The 18,807-nt window shown below is 41.6% G+C and overlaps 1 protein-coding gene across 2 annotated transcripts in view; it reads left to right on the forward strand.

Annotated features, from left to right (window-relative positions):
- The window catches only part of atad2b (ATPase family AAA domain containing 2B), a 112,473-nt gene that overhangs the window by 72,480 nt on the left and 21,186 nt on the right, over positions 1–18,807 (forward strand). For both annotated transcript variants that reach the window (XM_067984317.1, XM_067984316.1), the window contains exons 21-24: positions 3,996–4,192; positions 5,944–6,103; positions 9,923–10,045; positions 14,001–14,117. In XM_067984317.1, coding sequence (XP_067840418.1) covers positions 3,996–4,192; positions 5,944–6,103; positions 9,923–10,045; positions 14,001–14,117 — 597 coding nt within the window. The remainder of the gene's footprint in view (positions 1–3,995; positions 4,193–5,943; positions 6,104–9,922; positions 10,046–14,000; positions 14,118–18,807) is intronic.

The following is an 18,807-nucleotide window of genomic DNA, read 5'->3' on the forward strand; positions in this document are numbered from 1 at the left end:
GCACTGCTCAAGATTGACTGCATTTCCTCCAGATAGACCCAGTTGATGCAATCTTCTCCAACTGCCCATAAACAGAAATCCACCTTAGCACCAGAATCAACTGAGCCAGCTAAAGTTCTTTGCCAGTCACTTCCTTTTTGATCTGAAACATCAGATAACCCTCTGGTACCAAGACAGTATCCTGGAAAAGAACAAGTCCTCTGGTGCCATCTGACATCAAGATGCTGACTATACCACTGCCTATCAACATGGGTAAGTTTCCCCAATGCACCTCAGACTGCTGCTGAGTCTTTCATTAGCCAATCACTCTCAGGATCGGGTGATTACAACATGGGATGAGGGCTAATTTTCGCCATTGGTATTGGCACTGTACTCAGTCTTTGGGAACCCTACTGTTTTTTTCTGAAGGTGAGCACTGTATTGATGGGGCAAGCATGTATTTGCCTGTATACTATAGGTCTGTTTCCCATTTCACCTTGTTGGGGCCTCCTCTGAACATTGCCTTGAAATCCTTGGGGATATCCAGGTTCCCAGACTTCCAACTCCCAGAATAGAAGCAGGAACCTGAGTTGCCCCCCCCCCCCCCCACACCCTCCCCTAAGTAGTGGTAGCTCCTATATCAAAGAATTGACTCGTAACATCTTCACTTGTATGCTCGTGGCTGGTAGAGCGGGCCTCACAACTGATCTTCCCTTGCGGATTTAGCCAAGAAAATTAGGAATCTTAAGTCTTTCCAAGCAGAAAAGGAAGACTATAACTTATTGAAGGCCTTTACTTAACAGTTGCAGGGTGAGATGGTGAAATTATTTGATATGTTTAAGTCCATTCCACAGGGAGTTGAACCTTTGCGCAGATCTCTCAAAAGTCTGCTGTCTTTGTTCTTCATGGGATCTGTCCTAACCTCCTCTATTTGGACCAGATACACTTTGAGACAAAGGGACTGAAGAGCTTTGTAGGACTATAAGTGTTATTTGTGATTTGGCACCCAGGATCACAACTTCCAATCCTGGGACTAGCCACTCTATGTACAGTTCAGGCGCAGGCTGCAGTAGTCGTCAGTTTGTAGTTTTGGACAGGGCACCATAAGTAACAGAGAGCTATTGAAGTTCACTCCGCCCACTGTGTCTGTTGGCTCGCTGCGAGAGCAATTCAAAACTAATCCCACTGCCCTGCTCTCTCCACGTAGCCCTATATCTTCCTCTGCTTCAAATATTTATCCAGTTTTTCCTTCAAAAGATGCTTCAGCTAATCCCTGTGGCAGAGCATTCCATGCTCCAGTGTAAAGAAATTTCTCCTTGCTTCTCTCCTCACTCTCTCTCTGTCTTTGTTATCTGACCCCTTGTGTATTCAGTATTCTTGGATGTAATGTGTCCCTGACTAACCTGTCTGAACAACATCCACTCCTTTGATTGCTGTGATTATCTCTCTGCCGAGGTGTGATAGATTATCTGTTGGAAAGATTATCTGTAATCACCAGGCATTGTTCTCTGACTATATATGCGGTGCCTTTATGGAACCCTTCACTCACCTGACGAAGGAGCAAAGCTCCGAAAGCTTGTGATTTCAAATAAAGCTGTTGGACTATAACCTGGTGTTGTACGACTCCGTACATTTGTCCACCCCAGTCCATCACCGGCATCTCCACATCATGGCTTCTTTGAAATAGTGGCATGGGATCTTTTACATTCTCCTTTGTGAGCATTTTAAATTGATGACCCCTTGTCATCAACTCCACAAACAGAGGATTGTATGAGGGAGGCCTTTGTCTTGGAACCAAACTACATGGTTCCAGCTGTTGACAGTGCTTTGGAGCAAGTCCAGCCCAACCTACCTCTTTCCTCCAAAACGCACAAGGGATTCAGATGGACAGCTGCTTGAGACTTTGTGGTTGTGTGAGATAGAAACCTGACTACCTTGGGTCTTGAAGCTCATGAGCTATATGTATTCTGTATATTTTTGAGTGGAAGCCTTAGTTTGAGCATTGACGCCAGATCCTATCACCTGAGTGATCTTTGTTGTGGCTACACTGGCAGCCAAAATAGTTTTATGTTATCAGCAGCATTTGAGTGGGTCACTCCAGGTCAGTAATGGGTTAGTTTCTATTGATGATACTACATAGTTCCAAAAAGTAGGAAGGATACTGTTCAATTCTTGATCTGGCAGCTATGAACAAGTTGTTCTGGAAGGAACAGGTCAAGATAACACTGCTGCAGAGTATTTAGGCAGTGTGCCTAGGAGATTGGCTGGCTGCATTATATGTAAAAGGACACTAAATTTCATCTTGCTGAATAGTTATGTTGGGTTCAATTTTTAGGGTTCCAACTTTCAAAATACAGAGTGTTCCTCTTCAATCTTTCTTAATTCCCCAGGTTTTCACACAATACCCATCAGTTATTGAACTGCTTCTCGTAATGCGTTACTTGTACATCTGCCCATAGACAATTGGCTCATAAGAGCTTGCTGTTGAGAAACTGCTCAGGTCGCCATCCAGCAAGTAGTTTTCACAGACTAGCAATTTGTCTTTGTCAACTGCATGCATTCTTTAGACATTATTAGAAGTCTTGTCTTGTTTCAAGCAGTCTTTTTTTTTGCCGCCACTCTGATTTGCAGCCATTCAGATTGGTTTCTCTTCCTTGCAGGTGTTCACAAATCATAAATGGAATGGTTTCTCTGTGTGCTGCAGCTGTCTTTGTCATCCCTGATGCTGAACTGTTTGTGAGATCTCTAGTTGAATGCACACTGTGCTTGGTCTTGCTACAGACCATCTTTATTCCCACTAGTTGAGATTGGCTAGTCCTTGGCTCTGGATCTGAGATACCAATTCTGGGAATAGTGTCCTTCAGGGGATTTTGCTACGTGGAAGATCTGCTCAGTTAACACTGGTGACTGATGTTTCCATATACTGATGGGAGACCCAGTTACAGGATGAATGGATCAACACAGTTAGTCTGAGGGCAAGTCTATCTGGCACATCAAATTCAAAATGGTATGTTTTGGCTCTGAGATGCTTTGGGATTCTGGTATTGGATACCAGACAATACAAGACTCATGCCAGGCAACAGCCATTTCCAACAAGATATAAGTTAACCACCTCCCATTGAAATTCAATGGCATTATCATCATCGGGTCTCCCACCATCAACATCCTGGGGTCACCATTGACCAGAAACTCAACTGGACCAGCCACACACAGCTGCTGTGGCTACTAGAGCAGGTTAGAGCCATGTTGTTCTGTGGCAAGTGGCTCACCTGACTCCCAAAAGCCCTTTCCGGCACAAGTCAGGAGTGTGATGGAATACTGTCCACTGGCCTGGATGGGTGCAGCTGCAACAACACTCAAGAAGCTCAACACCATCCGGAACAAAGCAGCCCGCATGATCAGCACCTCGTTCACTAGCCTAAACATCCACCCCCTCCACCATTGCTGTACTGTGGCTGCAGTGTATACTAGAAGGATGAATTGTAAACAATTTTACAACACCAAGTTATAGTCCAACGATTTTTATTTGAAATCTACAAGCTTTCGGAGGCTTCCTCATTTACCTGAGGAAGGAGGAAGCCTCCGAAAGCTTGTAGATTTCAAATAAAAATCGTTGGACTATAACTTGGTGTTGTAAAATTGTTTACAATTGTCAACCCCAGTCCATCACCGGCATCTCCACATCATAGAAGGATGAAGACAGTGATTGTATGGGAATATCATCACCTTTAGGTCACACACTATCCTAACTTAGACATATATTGCCGTTCGTAGTGTTCATAGGTCCAGCAAAAAAAATCTACAATCTTAACTTAGAGAAGTTGAAATGATTCACATACTATTTCAAAACATGGCATTTAATAGAAGTTGGCTAATGTTAGCTTCTAAAGATAATCATGGGAGAAAAACAATGGATATAAATTTTAAAATGTAAAATAATATATCTTTTAAATTTACATTGTAAATAAACTTTATATAGAAAAGTTACATTTTGCCATTATTGAATCTTTTTTCAGCTTTACTTGCCTTGGAAGTCCTTCCACCAGCATTGCCTCCTGTACCAAAACAACTGTCAGAGGAAGAAATAAAACGGATGGAAGAACAGGAAGAAAATACCTTTCGGGAACTTCGACTATTTCTCAGGGATATTACCAAAAGACTCGCCACTGACAAACGTTTTAATATCTTTAGTAAACCTGTGGATATTGAAGAGGTAAGTTAAGGTAGCTTTTAAATTTCCTCATTCATAACTGCTGATGTAGGAGAGAGTTCTGCCAGAGGACCCTTTTAAAAATTGACTGATACATATTGGGAGTCAAAACAAAGGGTAAATGCACTTTGTGATGTAATAATGAGCCATATAAACCAAGATCATCCCACCTTTGCTGACTTGTTAGATCTTAGCAGTGGCACTACAGCTAGCAGCAAGGAGGGTGGGGGATTATGAAGAAAATCAGCCTGGGTCCTGCTCCCGATCACCATCTAGTAATCCCTGATGGATAGGGACTTTGCGTGAATGTCAAGTGAGGACAAGAATGAACTTGGTTGGATATCCACCTTGGATGGCTCACAAGTACAATTGAAAGATGCTAAATTAAAAGGGAGCCTATGTGACAAGTGCAAGTTGAAGGGAACCACCTGAGTTAAGCTAAAATGATCACTGTCCAACCAAGGGAATTAAAAGTTAAAAAGGACCACCTGTGGGAAAGTCAAAAGTTAAAATTAAAAAGGAACATGCGACAATGGTAAAAGGGGGCACCCAAAAGAGAGAGAATGAAATAGGGAGCACTGGAGAAGTAATATTAAAAGGGGCAATTGATAGAATTAAAATTAATAGGGGAGCAGCTGAAAGTAGTAAAAGTAAGATGGGAGCTATGAGTTATGCTTGACTGGTGAAGAGATGCAAAATTTATTTGTTAAAAGCCTTTAAGGAAAGGGTTATAGCTTTAGAGAGGAAGGTACAGGAACTTGCAAGGGCAGACAAAAGTACAAAATTTAGTGGATAGTACGAAGTGTGAATCATCACACATTAGCTAAATGGCTGGGTTAGTATTGGACCGAGGGATCATTAGGGATCAGAGTTGAAGAATGAGACAGGGACAGGGTTGCCACGAAACGGAGTCAAATGCTGAGAGCAACCAAGAGAATGGAGATACTGGCTGGATTAAAGTTGGTTTGCAAGTCTTTAAAATACAAAAGTAAGAAAGCCTGCAAAGCTACTTGAAGTTACAATAATCAGCAGTTGGCAGGCACTGTCAACAATCCAGAAGGAAACAAGTTAGCTAGCAAGCTATAGAAGTTAGCTAGATTAAAGTTTGTCAGCAACTCAGATAGTAGTCACAGGAGACTCTGCTCAGGCAAGTGAATCGCCGTGTGTGTCATTAAAAACAACAGGATGAGATGTCTACCTGGAGCTAGAACAGTACATAATTGAGGATCAATTAGACTGGATACTGAAATGGACTGGAAGGGATCCAGTGGTGGTCATCCACTGAAAGGTAAACAACATAGGGAAAAATAATATTGGAGCCTTAAAAGCCAAATACATTAGGATCAACTCAAATGACACAATGAGCTACTCTGGTTAGAAATAATGAAGAAAAAAACAAAGCTAACACAATCAGTCAACATAAGGAAGAGCTTGTTCTATGAAGATTTAGGGAGGATAAGTGAGAACAGAAGAGATATTTTAATAGGTGATTTCAAACAACATATAAAAATTGCAAAAACCCAAATGATTTTGAATCGGAGCTGGTAAATATAATTCATGACTCAGTTCGTCAAGGATTCCACGATAGTCAGTGCTGGTTTTTAAAGAGAACTCTTCAATGAGCCTCCATTAATACTGCAGAACATTGTCCCGTATTCTGTTTTTTTAATGTTAAAAATTCACATGTATTTGCTCCTTTTATTAGTTCAGTTTTTTTGAACTCCACTTACTCTTTTAAAAAAAAAAATTTGTAGGTTTCTGACTATTTGGAAGTCGTCAAACAACCAATGGATTTATCAACGATGATGATGAAAATTGACAACCACAAATATGAAACCGTGAAGGATTTCCTGATAGATATTAACCTCATCTGTAGCAATGCTCTTGAATATAATCCTGATAAAGTTCCTGGAGGTAAGATGGGATTTAAAACATACACCTCAGTCGTGAGTCGCAAATTAACTAACAAACCTCATTTTGACTGCAAGAAATAAATATTCTTACTCTGATCATGTCTTAAAACCTCATCAACCCAACTATAAGCAAACAAACACTGTGGTCTCGATTTTTCGCACCCCTGAGTGGGTGCATTCGTGGCGGGGTGGGGGGGGGGGCTCTGAAAATCGGGGATTCCCGGGGCGGGTCCAGAGCCCGGCTCCAACCCGCCCACTTCCGGGTTCCCCAGTGACGCGCTTACATGAGCACGCAGCCCCCGCATGCGGGACTTCTGCCAGCAATTAAAGCTGGTGGGATGCCACTTAAAGTATTTACACAGGTACTTCAGGTTGTTTACAGACCTGATATTTTAGGAGGGGTGGGATTTTCAAGTCAACTGGGACTGTTTCCCATACTGGGGGGAAACACTCCCAGTTGAAATGGACGTGTTGCAGCCATCAGCCTGTGGCAGCTGCAAAAGTCCATTTGACAGGTGTGGGGGGGGGGAGACCCTCACTCATTGCAGGAGGCCACTCTGTCACTTTGGACAAAGTTTGGCCTCCACCACCCTCCTACTAACAATAAAATTCACAAACTTGCACACTTACCCTGGTGTCCAGACACATTTACCTACCTTGCGGACCCCTCAAACATACATCTTCTGGATGGGGGCCGCCGTAGCTGCAGTCATGACCTCGGAGGATGAGCAGCATCACCAGCCTCGCCGGCCACGCCGTCCACCTCTGACACGTGGAGCCCCACAACACAGTGCTGTGACACATCCACCTGCACAGCAGGAGGGAGGGCAACAGCAGAGAGAGATGCGTCGCAGAGGGCACTACCCTCGCCACAGGGTCTACAGACCGAGGCTCAGCTTCCTGGACCTCTCTGAGCAGCAGTGCTCAGAGTCACTCGACATGTAGTTGTGGATATCTGCAGCCTCCTTCATGCTGAGCTGCTCCCGGCTGGCCCGAGCACCATCTTCTTATCTGTCACTGTCAAAGTCACCACTGCCCTCAACAACTTCTCCTTCGCATCCTTCCAGGATACCACCAGGGACATCGCCGACGTCTCTCAGTCGTCTGCACAAAAGAGCCCTGCAGTGACACAATGGGTGGCATCAGTTGTGGGTCTTCATAGTGATCCTCAGGAAAGGGCATTATTGCACAAACCAGACAAGATTCGCAAAGAGGTGGCAGTAGTGGTGACAATATAATATGTAATGTGAGTTTAAAAACCATGACAAACCCTCAAACACCCTTGTGCATCCCCTTTATGCTCACGACACGTTTGCCTTACACTTTCAACTGCACATATGTGATGCATGCCCTGTAGCTGCAGCACAGGTAGTGGCAGGTTGAGTGAGGCTGACCATGAAAGAGATGCATGAGAGGGTGAGTATGAGATAGAGCCATGAGATTGTATGAGGATTGGGTTGAGTGGTAGTGGCGGGATGAATACTGGCGAGGTGAGTAAGTGCAGGTAAGATGAGGATGAGCTTTGAGAGGGTGTGAGGGGTGATGTGACAGAGTAGTGTTGGCAGTGCAGAAGGAGATGTGGGGTGGGGGCGGTGATGTGGCAGACGGAGTGTAGGGGAATGAGTAAGTGTACTCACTTTGGCTGACCTACTTAGATCATTGAAGCGCCTCCTGAACTTTATGCAGGTGCATGATATGTTGGTGGTGCTGGTGACCTCCTCTGCCACCTCGAGCCAGGCCTTGGTGGCAGAGGCAGGTCACATCCTCCTGCCCGCCGGGGAGAAGATCTCTGTCCTCCCTCTCCTCTTCACCCCATCCAATAATACCTGGAGTGAGGCATCATTAAACCTGGGAGCAGCCTTCCCCCTGGGCTGCTCCATGCTGTAATTTTGCCTATTTTCTTCAGCATCAGTCGGTGGAAGACTGCCCTTTTAAATAGGGCTCCTCCAGCTGACAGCCTATGCTGCGCATGCGCAGTCCGCCCGCTGCGCAGCTTTCCAGCGCGAAACCCGGAAGCAAAGGTAAGTACCTTCAATCAAGCTGCGATTGCGTGCGGAGCACCCTGATTTCACTGGGCGCGTTACCCTCGCTGCCAACCTGCCGCCCTCCTAATATCGGGCCCCATGTGTGAATGCTATTGTGGAGTTGCTGATAAAAGTCTGTTAACTAACCATAAGAGTATAGAAAAAGAGGGTAGCACAGTGGGTTACTGCCTGCGATCTGGATTCAAATCCTTCTCACTGATGGGAAGCAGGTTTTCTCTGCTGGCTGTAAGGGTATTACATGAGATGAATTTAAATAACCTAAGTTCCTTTTGTGCTGATAATTTGGTAACAGATGGTACAAAACTAACAGTCTCACCCAGAGTTCAGGTTGGCTGGTGTAGGGAAATGGAAAAAAATTACATTAAGGATTGCTCTTCTGAGGTTGAGATTTTGGTGCATTGTTATAAAAAGGTAGAAGGAGTGGACCATGTTGTGCATGACTTGGGAGTGTTTGATAATACTGGGCACCCAAAATGGAAAGTATTCCATTCCCCAACACCAAAATACTCCCCTTGAATGCAAAAATTCACTTTGAAACAGTGTCAAAGTGGGATGGAAAAGAAAGCGAAGAATTCAATTTTAAATGACCATTCCTTTTTTTTGGAGGATATTAAGACCAGTATATATTTTGCCCAGTTTAGTTCAATGTAACATAACAGACTTTAACCTCAAACAAATTTTGGATTTCACTGAAATATTGCCGCAGGTACCTCTTGCTTTGAGCTATATAAGTAACAGCAGTTGATGTTGCTAATGACCTATAGCAAGTAACATTCAGCGATGGATTAATTCATAAAGAAATTCAGTTACTGTGAGAGAAGAAGTCACCTGCTGGAAAGTAATTTGGAGCTAAACAGTAAATGTGACTTGTTTCAAGTTGACTAATAATTGATTTGTAGCCAGAGTCCCTTACTACTGGATTCCACCCATGGTTCTATCTGTTCATATCAGAGTAATGCATTATATTATTTTTAAAAATGTGGTGTTTTCATTTTAACTAAAGATGTGATTCAAAATACAGCTATCTGAATATTTCATTTTGAGCAGCTGAATTTTAGTATTTTCAGTAGAAAGAGCTGAGGTGTCAGGAATTTAAGTTACCTTTGTTTTATTTCCCTGCCACGAATCTCCCCCTATTAATTTTTTATTTCCTTCTAAGCTACACTATACTTCTACCCAAGAAGATTGTCAGGTAATCTGCACCCAGGTCTTTGGAAAAAGTACTCTTGAGCCTGCCTTTTAAGGGGCTGAGGGACCTCAAGCTAGGGTAATTTTCCTCTCTTTCCCCCCACCCCCTGCATCCCCATCCCTGGACAGCATAGATGAGTACTCAACAGCACCATATATTGGAACATCAGACTGCTGCTCCATTGCACTACCCTGTAACTTCTGGGGTGTTTTAAAATGTTTGAATAGAATCAAACTCATCTGATTTTGTTAAAACTATGCCAAAGATGTTCTGGGTTGCACTTCAAAAATCATCAAACTAATAGCGAGAAATCATATCCAGTACTACTGTGTGTCTTGATGCCTTGATTGTACCCTTCAAATTAAAGAACACGATAATCCTATGTTTAGTGCTTTTGTGCCTTGATGGCACAATACTATTCCAAAGTAGTATTTTGTTTAAATTGATCAGAAAATTTCTGTCATTGAGCTCAATCTGTGCAAATCACTTGCCTGGCAAGAATAGAGAAACTTTTAATTCCAGACAAGAATGTTTAAAATGCAGTTTGCTTTGCGCAAGGATAACTGCTTGGTGTTTGTTTTTGTAGATCGCATAATTCGACACAGAGCCTGCACACTCAAGGATACTGCACATGCAATAGTTGCTGCTGAACTGGATCCTGAGTTTAACAAACTCTGCGAAGATCTCAAAGAATCTAGGAGAAAGCGAAGTGAGTAGCCACTGAAGCAAATTATAGCTGTAATAGGCCAGAGGTCTTTGAAAAGTAGAATGGAACCTGCAGCTTTCCATGTTATGCTGATTGAATATATAATATATCCTATTGAATCTAATAATTAGTACACTTAAGATGGGTACAATGTTTGCCCCCGAAGCTAACCTAAGCAACCTTACTTTTATGAACACCTTTAACTTTGGCCTTCGTCCTTGCTGTTGTGAATCTTTACACCTGTGGATCAAACAGGGTAGAGGTATGTTATTTAACACCAGTATCATATAATTTATTTTTTGTATTGTTTGTGCAGTGAGCTTTGATCCTTTTAAGTGGTAATGATAACTGATTGCATTACTTCAGTTTACTTGTACTTGTATATTACTTTAAGGAATTATTGATATTTCATTCAGGAAGCTAACGGGGATGGTCCCAACCTGTCCTCCAACTGTAATTTAAGATACAACCCTTCTACTTCTAGGACAGTTTACTTGTACTGATCTATCATATTCTAAAGTTAGGGAAATAGTGAAAATTAATGCAGACTTTTTTGAGAACATTACTTCAGCACCTATCCCTCAATTCCACTTAACCATTTTCTGATTAAGGCAGGCATGATGTATCCCAAAATTCAGGTTTAATGATGGGTATTACTCAAATCCATTAATTACATTTGTGTTATCGATTTTCATCTCGATGGACTCGGGGTAGTGGTTTCATGTTACTGAAGCTAATTGATCCCTATGTTTCTGCACTGTTGATATTCTTTGATTATATTTTGTACTCATAAAATAAAAAGCTGGAAAACTCTCATTATTGACCAAATTGCAGCTGAACACACAAAAGTAGAAAGAAAAAGATCTTGCATTTATATAGCGCCTTTCATAACCTCGGTATGTCCCAAAGCGCTTTACAGCCAATTAACTACCTTTTGAAGTGTAGTCACTATTGTAATGTAGGCAACGCTACAACCAATTTGCACACAGCAAGGCCCCACAAACAGCAATGAGGCAATAATCAGATTTTTTTTAGTGATGTTAATTGAGGGATAAATATTGGCCATGACAGTGGGCAGAACTCCTGCTCTTGGTCCCACAATATCTCAGCTTTAAAATTCTCATCCTCATGTTTAAATCCCTTCATGGCCTTATACCTTCTTATCTCGGTAACCTCCAGCCCTACAACCCCATCCAGAACTCTGCATTCCTCCAACTTTGCATTCCCCTCCACCTTTCATCTGAACTGGATGAAAGTTTAAACACCTCAAAAACCTAGAAGGCCTAATTTTTTTAATAATAGGAGTTAATAAAGAACTTTTGGCCAAGCTTTTAGTGACCCCTCCTAATATCTGCTCCTTTGGCTTAATGTTCATTTTTGTTTTATCATTTGTTGAAGGGCCTTCGGATGATTTTTTACTTTAAAGGTGCGATATAAATGTAAGCTGTTATAAGGGAGACCCATTATAATTTGTTTCATTTGGTTCAGTTGTCTTCCTGGATAACTAATTTATGGCTTAGTTCTGCCTGAGTTCTTTACTAACTTCTATTTAAAAAAAAATGCCCTCTAGGTTTTTGAGCCCTTTTTTTTTAAGTATGAACCAATTCTTTGGATCAACTTTATCAAATCAATCATAATTTTGCAAGCTTCTAGCATGCCATTTAAAGTCTCTTTCAACAAGAATAAGTCCAACTTTCTTGATAAATCCTAATATAATTTAGGGAAAATGCTGGAAAATACTCAGCAGAGCAGGCAGCATCTGTAGAGAGAGAGAGAAACAGAGTTAATCTTTCAGGTTGATGACCGTTCATCAGAACTGGATGAAAGTTTAAACGCCTCAAAAACCTAGAGGACATAATTTTTTTTCAAAATTGGAGTTAATAAAGAACTCCGGCAGAACTAAGACATAAATTAGTTATCCAGGAAGATGACTGAACCAAATGAAATGAATTATAATGGGTCTCCCCTGTAACAGCTTACATTTATATTGCACCTTTAAAGTAAAAAAAATCATCCGAAGGCCCTTCAACAAAAGTGTTACCTTAAGAGATCGAAATCCTTCTGAATTTGGTTGCATTGTTTCTCGTTATTTTAGCATCATCTGCAAATTTGGAAATTTTGATGTCTGTACCATAGCTACAGCACATGTACGAAACGCTCTTACTTTAAGAGCATCTAATCTTCTTACAACCACTCCCTAGCTACTCTTTGACTGTCAATAAATCTCTGATCTCCAGCCTCTTGCACAGATGAATGCAGAGTAACTGTTCAACAGCTGCTATTTCCTTGTGTCCAGTTTCAGATCCCCACTGTTACTTTTAAGTGGATCACAGGTTCTGTACCCCACTTTTAAACTTGTTTTTATAATTCTACAAATTATTCTCTTTGCCAGAATTTTTTGTATTTTTTTTTAAATGCTTGTTGTTTGTCCCTAAATTTCTACTTAACCACATTGGACCTCTGTTTCTCTTTCGGCTGTTTTGACTTTACCGAGATGAATTTCAACTACAGCTTCTCCAATTGTTTCTTGAACATTTTACATTTTCCCTTTTTGGCTTCCCATACATTTGAATTCTCATCAACTTTTTTCAATTCATTTTATGTTCCTTCAGTATCTCAACTTTAAAAGTTCAATATCTCAAGTGTTATCGTGCTTTCTACATGCCCTCATGTCCATTTCTGATCTGATTAATAATTTGTTTGCTAGATCATTGTTGCTTTCCTGTTCCAATTTAATTTACAATATATGGTTCATTTTCCAATATGTGGGCCAGAGTAGCCTTTAATTACCTCCTGTAATTACCTTTCTGACTGTACAGCACAACATGTAATAAAGCAATCCTGCCCTACCCCCTGTTAGTTTTTTTCCACAGCTGTTAACCAGTTAATTTTCTGGGTAATTGAAATCTCCAGTAGAATAATAGAAGTTGCTGAATAAATCAATATAGATTTAAAATGCTGCTCAGTGGCTTTAAAGGTTTATTCATAGGAACATCGGACCAGGAGTAGGCCATTCAGCCCCTCGTGCCTGCTCTGCCATTTGATAAGATCATGGCTGATCTGTGATCTAACTCCAAATACCCACCTTTGGCCCATATCCCTTAATACCTTTGATTGCCAAAAAGCTATCTATCTCACATTTAAATTTGGCAATTGAGCTAGTATCAATTGCTGTTTGCGGAAGAGAGTTCCAAACTTCTACCACCCTTTGTGTGTAGAAATGTTTTCTAATCTCACTCCTGAAAGGTCTGACTCTAATTTTTAGACTGTGCCCCCTACTCGTATAATCCCCAACCAGCGGAAATAGTTTCTTCCTATCCACCCTATCTGTTCCCCTTAATATCTTATAAACTTCGATCAGATCACCCCTTAACCTTCGAAACTCTAGAGAATACAACCCCAATTTGTGTAATCTCTCCTCGTAACTTAACCCTTGAAGTCCAGGTATCATTCTAGTAAACCTACGCTGTACTCCCTCAAGTCAATATGTTCTTCCGAAGGTGCGGTTCCCGGAACTGCTCACAGTACTCCAGGTGTAGTCTAACCTGTGTTTTGTATAGCTGCAGCATAACTTCTGCCCCCTTGTACTCTGGTCCTCTAGATATAAAGGCCAGCATTCCATTCGCCTTCTTGATTATTTTCTGCACCTGTTCATGACACTTCAATGATCTATGTACCTGAACCCCTAAGTCCCTTTGGACATCCACTGTTTTTAACTTTTTACCATTTAGAAAGTACCGTGTTCTATCCTTTTTTGATCCAAAGTGGATGACCTCACATTTGTCTACATTGAATTCCATTTGCTACAGTTTTGCCCATTCACCTAATCTATCAATGTCGCTTTGTAATTTTATGTTTTCATCTACACTGCTTACAATGCCACCAATCCTTACAACATATATGATAAGATACTACATTGAAGATTGTTTTGGAAATCGTGCTTATTTACTGTTTGCAGGCATATCATCAGTAGCAGAGCAAACAAATCACAGTTTGGAAACAAGCAGAGATGTAGCTCAAGACTCATCTCAGAATTTAGAAGCAAGTACCACAAACGGGGAATGCAAGCATACAAGTAAGTACTACGACTGAGCATAATGGTTGTAAAAGGATCCTTTTTGCACTTTTGAGCCTTTTTATTATACTGGCATTTTGGAGGTGTGTTTTGGTACCTCTTTATTCTGTTATCAGATTTTGGTAGTTTTGAACATTGTACCATAATTTGGGAGCTATGAGTGTATATATTCCACCCTGCCTATAAAATTTTAATTTTCTCATCATATGCCAACACTTCCCTAACATTTGCTCATGCTACCTGCCTTAATAGCTGATCGTAATGCCATGTTTTTATTACTGTTGAATTTTTGCTCTCATAGAATGTATGAAAAATTATGGTTTAACACTCGTTGTAGTTCCCAGTGCCCTTGGGCAATAAATTTGCACCAGCACACTCCATGGATCTGTAAATATACTGTCTAATATTAAACAGGTGTGTGCTGTGGAACTTTGGTATTAGTGATTAGATGTAATCAATTTTTAAAAAACTGTACTTAACGTATTTCATTAACCTTATTAAAACACTTCAGTAAGGTCTTCCATAATGGGTGAAATGTTGCAGGTAATCTTAGATCTGAGAACATGTAGATCAGTATAGATCATGGTAAGGTTATTTGCATGAAGAAACTCCTGATCTAACTGCAGTGGAAGCTAATGACTCTTATGGTGCATGTCTCACCAAATAAATATGTTTGGTTTGACAAATTTTGACTGACATGTTTATTGTAGTAAGATGCAATTAGAGGTGTTGCCCAGAAATGCAGATTCGAGTGAACAAAAGTTGCTGCTGAGGCAGATGAGTTCTTCAGAATATAATGTGCTTAATTATTGTAATAGGCCACTAAACTATTAATATAACTGCAAATGATGTAAAATGGTCGCAGTGCCATCGAATATCTAGGCCCCTGTATCCTAATTGTGCCCCGTTTACTAATTAGTGGAGGAGTAATCGACATGGTAGGCCCAACCAACTTTCCTCATTTCTTATTTATATTCCAATTTGTCCTGGCTAAACTAATTCCTCAACCAGTAACACCAAAACAGATTAACTGGTCATTTATCTCATTTCTATTTGTGGGATTTTGCTGTGTGCCAGTTGCCTGTCACATTTACCTATATATCAACAGTGACTACACTTGAAAAGTAATTCATTGGCTGTGAAGGAATTTGGGATGGCTTGAGGATGTGAAAGACGCTGTATAAATCCAAGTTCTTTTCTTTCATTCTTCCCTTCCTTTGGGAGTTTGGTCTTCCGCATTCTAAGTTTAGTTCTTCATAAATGAAGAACACTGCTTAAATAAGTGAAATCACAGGGCATTCTGAAGGGGGAGGGTGAACAGCTAGAGGTCATGGTTCATATCGGTACCAACGACATAGGTAGAAAGAGGGATGAGGCTAGATTTTAGGGAGCTAGGAAAGAGACTAATAAGCAGGACCTCAAAGGTAGTAATCTCCGGATTATCCCCAGTGCCACGCGCTACTGAATATAGCAATAGGAGGATAGAGTAGATGAATCCGTGGCTGGAGAGATGGTGCAGGCGGGAGGGCTTTAGATTCCTCGGGCATTAGGACCAGTTCTGGGGAAGGTGGGACCTGTACAGGCCGAACGGGTTGCACCTCAACACAGCTGGGACCATTGGCCTCACGGGGAAGTTCACTAGTGCTGTGGGGAAGGGTTTAAACTAATTTGGCATGGGGATGGGCACCAGGATGTAGCATTGGAAAGGAGAAACAACGTGCACAAAGGATCGGGAGACACAAATATAGAGTAAGAAATAGTACGGTATTATGGGATCGCACTAAGAGTACAAGAAGGCCTAAGATAGGATTACAGTGCATGTGTGTAAATGCGTGAAGCATGGTAAATAAGGTTGGTGAGCTGCAGGTGCAAATAGCTACATGGAAATATGATGCAGTGGCAATAACAGAGACCTGAATCATAAAAGGGCAGGATTGGATACTAAATATTTCTGGATACAAGGTATTCAGGAAAGATAGGGAGGAAAGAAAGGAGGGTGGTGCAGTATTAATTAAGGAGAATATTGCAGTGCTGGAGCGAGAGGATGTCCTGGAAGGATCAAGGACAGAATCTATTTGGTTAGAGTTAAGAAACAATAGAGGTGCCATTACACTACTGGGGGTGTTCTATAGGCCACCAACTAGTGGGAAGGATATAAAGGAGCAAATTTGCAGGGAAATTACAGAGAGGTGCAAGCGCCATACAGTAATGATAATGGGGGACTTCAATTATCCTAATATAGACTGGGATAGTATTAGTGTTAAGGGCAGAGAGGGGGAAGAATTTCTGAAGTGTGTTCAGGAGAACTTTCTTGATCAGTACGTTTCTGGCCCAAGGAGGAAGGAGGCATTGCTGGATCTGATTCTGGGGAATGAGGTGGGTCAAGTTGAGCAAGTGTCAGCGGGGGAACATTTAGGGAACAATGATCATAGTATCATAAGGTTTAGATTAGTTATGGAAAAGGACAAGGAGCACTCTAGAGTAAAAATACTTAATTGGACGAGGGCCAATTTCAGTGGGTTGAGAACAGATCTGACCTGGGTAAATTGGAATCAAAGATTAGCAGGCAAAACTGTAATCAAACAATGGGTGGCCTTTAAAGAGGAGATGGGTCGGGTACAGTCTAGGTACATTCCCATGAGAGGGAAAGGAAGGACAACCAAAGCCAGAGCTCCCTGGATGACAAAAGAGATGGAGAGTAAGATGAAGCAAAGAACGGGGCGTATGACAGATGTCAGGTTGATAATCCAAGTGAGGACCAGGCTGACTATCGAAAGTTCAGAGGGGAAGTGAGAAAGGAAATAAGAGGGGCAAAGAGAGAGTATGAGAATAAACTGGTGACTAACATAAAAGGGAATTGAAAAGTCTTCTATAGGCATGTAAACAGTAAAGGGGTAGTAAGAGGAAGGGTGGGACCAAAAAGGAGACCTACGCATGGCGGCAGAGGGCATGGCTAAGGTACTAAATGAGTACTTTGCATCTGTCTTTACCAAGGAAGAAGATGCTGCCCAAGTCACAGTAAAAGAGGAGGTAGTTGAGATACTGTATGGGCTAAAAATTGATAGAGGAGTTGCTAGAAAGGCTGGCTGTACTTCAAGTAATTAAATCACCAGGATGGGATGCATCCTAGGTTACTGACGGAAGTAAGGGTAGAAATTGAAGAGGTACTGGCCATAATCTTCCAATCATCCTTAGATTTGGGGGTGGTGCCAGAGAATTGTAAATGTTACACCCTTGTTCAAAAAAGGATGCAAGAATAAATGCAGCAACTACAGACCAGTCAGTTTAACCTTGGTAGTGGGGAATCTTTTAGAAATCTTTTAGGAATCTTTTAGAAACGATAATTTGGGACAAAATTAACAGTCACTTGGACAAATGTGGATTAATTAGGGAAAGCCAGCACTGATTTGTTCAAATTGTGTTTACCTAACTTGTTTTTTGATGAGGTAACAGAGGGGATTGATGAGGGCCATGTGGTTGATGTAGTGTATGTGGACTCCCAAAAGGCGTTTGATAAAGTGCCACATAATAGGCTTGCCAGCAAAGTTGAAGCCCTTGGAATAAAAGGGGCAGTGGCACCATGGATATGAAATTGGCTAAGTGACATGCAGCAGAGAGTAGTGGTGAACGGTTGTTTTTCGGACGGGAGGAAGGTATACAGTGTTGTTCCCCAGGGGTCGGTACTAGGACTACTGCTTTTCTTGATATACATTAATGATTTGGACTTGGGTGTACAGGGCACAATTTCAAAATTTGCAGATGGCATAAAACTGGGAAGTGTAATAAACAGTGAGGAGGATAGTAATAGACTTCAAGAGGACATAGACAGGCTGGTGGAATGAGTGGAGAAGTGGCAGATGAAATTTAATGCGAACATTTTGATAGGAAGAATGAGGAGAGGCAATATAAACTAAAGGGTACAATTCTAAAGGGGGTGCAGGAACAGAGAGACCTGGGGGGTATATGTGTACAAATTGTTTAAGGTGGCAGGGTAGGCTGAGAAAGTGGTTTAAAAAGTATATGGGATCCTGGGTTTTATAAATAGAGGCATAGAGTACAAAAGCAAGGAAGTTATGTTGAACCCTTATTGTGTCCAATTCTGGGCACCTCACTTTAGGAAGGATATGAAGGCCTTGGAGAGGGTGCAGAAAAGATTTACTAGAATGGTTCCAGGGATGAGGGACTTCAGTTACGTGGATAGACTGGAGAAGCTGGGGTTGTTCCCCTTAGAGCAGAGAAGGTCGAGAGGAGATTTGATAGAAGTGTTCAAAACCATGAAGGGTCTAGACAGAGAGTAGATAGAGAAAAACTGTTCCCATTGACTGAAAGCTCAAGAACCAGAAGACACAGATTTAAGGTGATTGGCAAAAGAACCAAAGGCGACATGAGGAAAAACTTTTTTATGCAGCGAATTGTTATGCCCTGGAATGCACTGCCTGAGGGGGTGGTGGAGGCAGATTCAATCGTGGCTTTCAAAAGGGAATTGGATAAGTACTTAAAGGAAAAAAATTTGCAGGGCTATGGGGAAAGGGTGGGGGAATGGGACTAACTGGATTGCTCTTGCAGGGTGCTGGCATGGGCTAACAGCGCTCACCGTTATTTCTGTGCAACTTTCGACGACCGCACATGCACAGTTAAACGTGGAAATCCAGAAGTTGCTGTACCAGATGCCCTGCTCCTCTGTAAGCGC

This window comes from Heptranchias perlo, chromosome 5 (genome assembly GCF_035084215.1).
Source record: "Heptranchias perlo isolate sHepPer1 chromosome 5, sHepPer1.hap1, whole genome shotgun sequence".
NCBI classification, from domain to species: Eukaryota; Metazoa; Chordata; class Chondrichthyes; order Hexanchiformes; family Hexanchidae; genus Heptranchias; species Heptranchias perlo.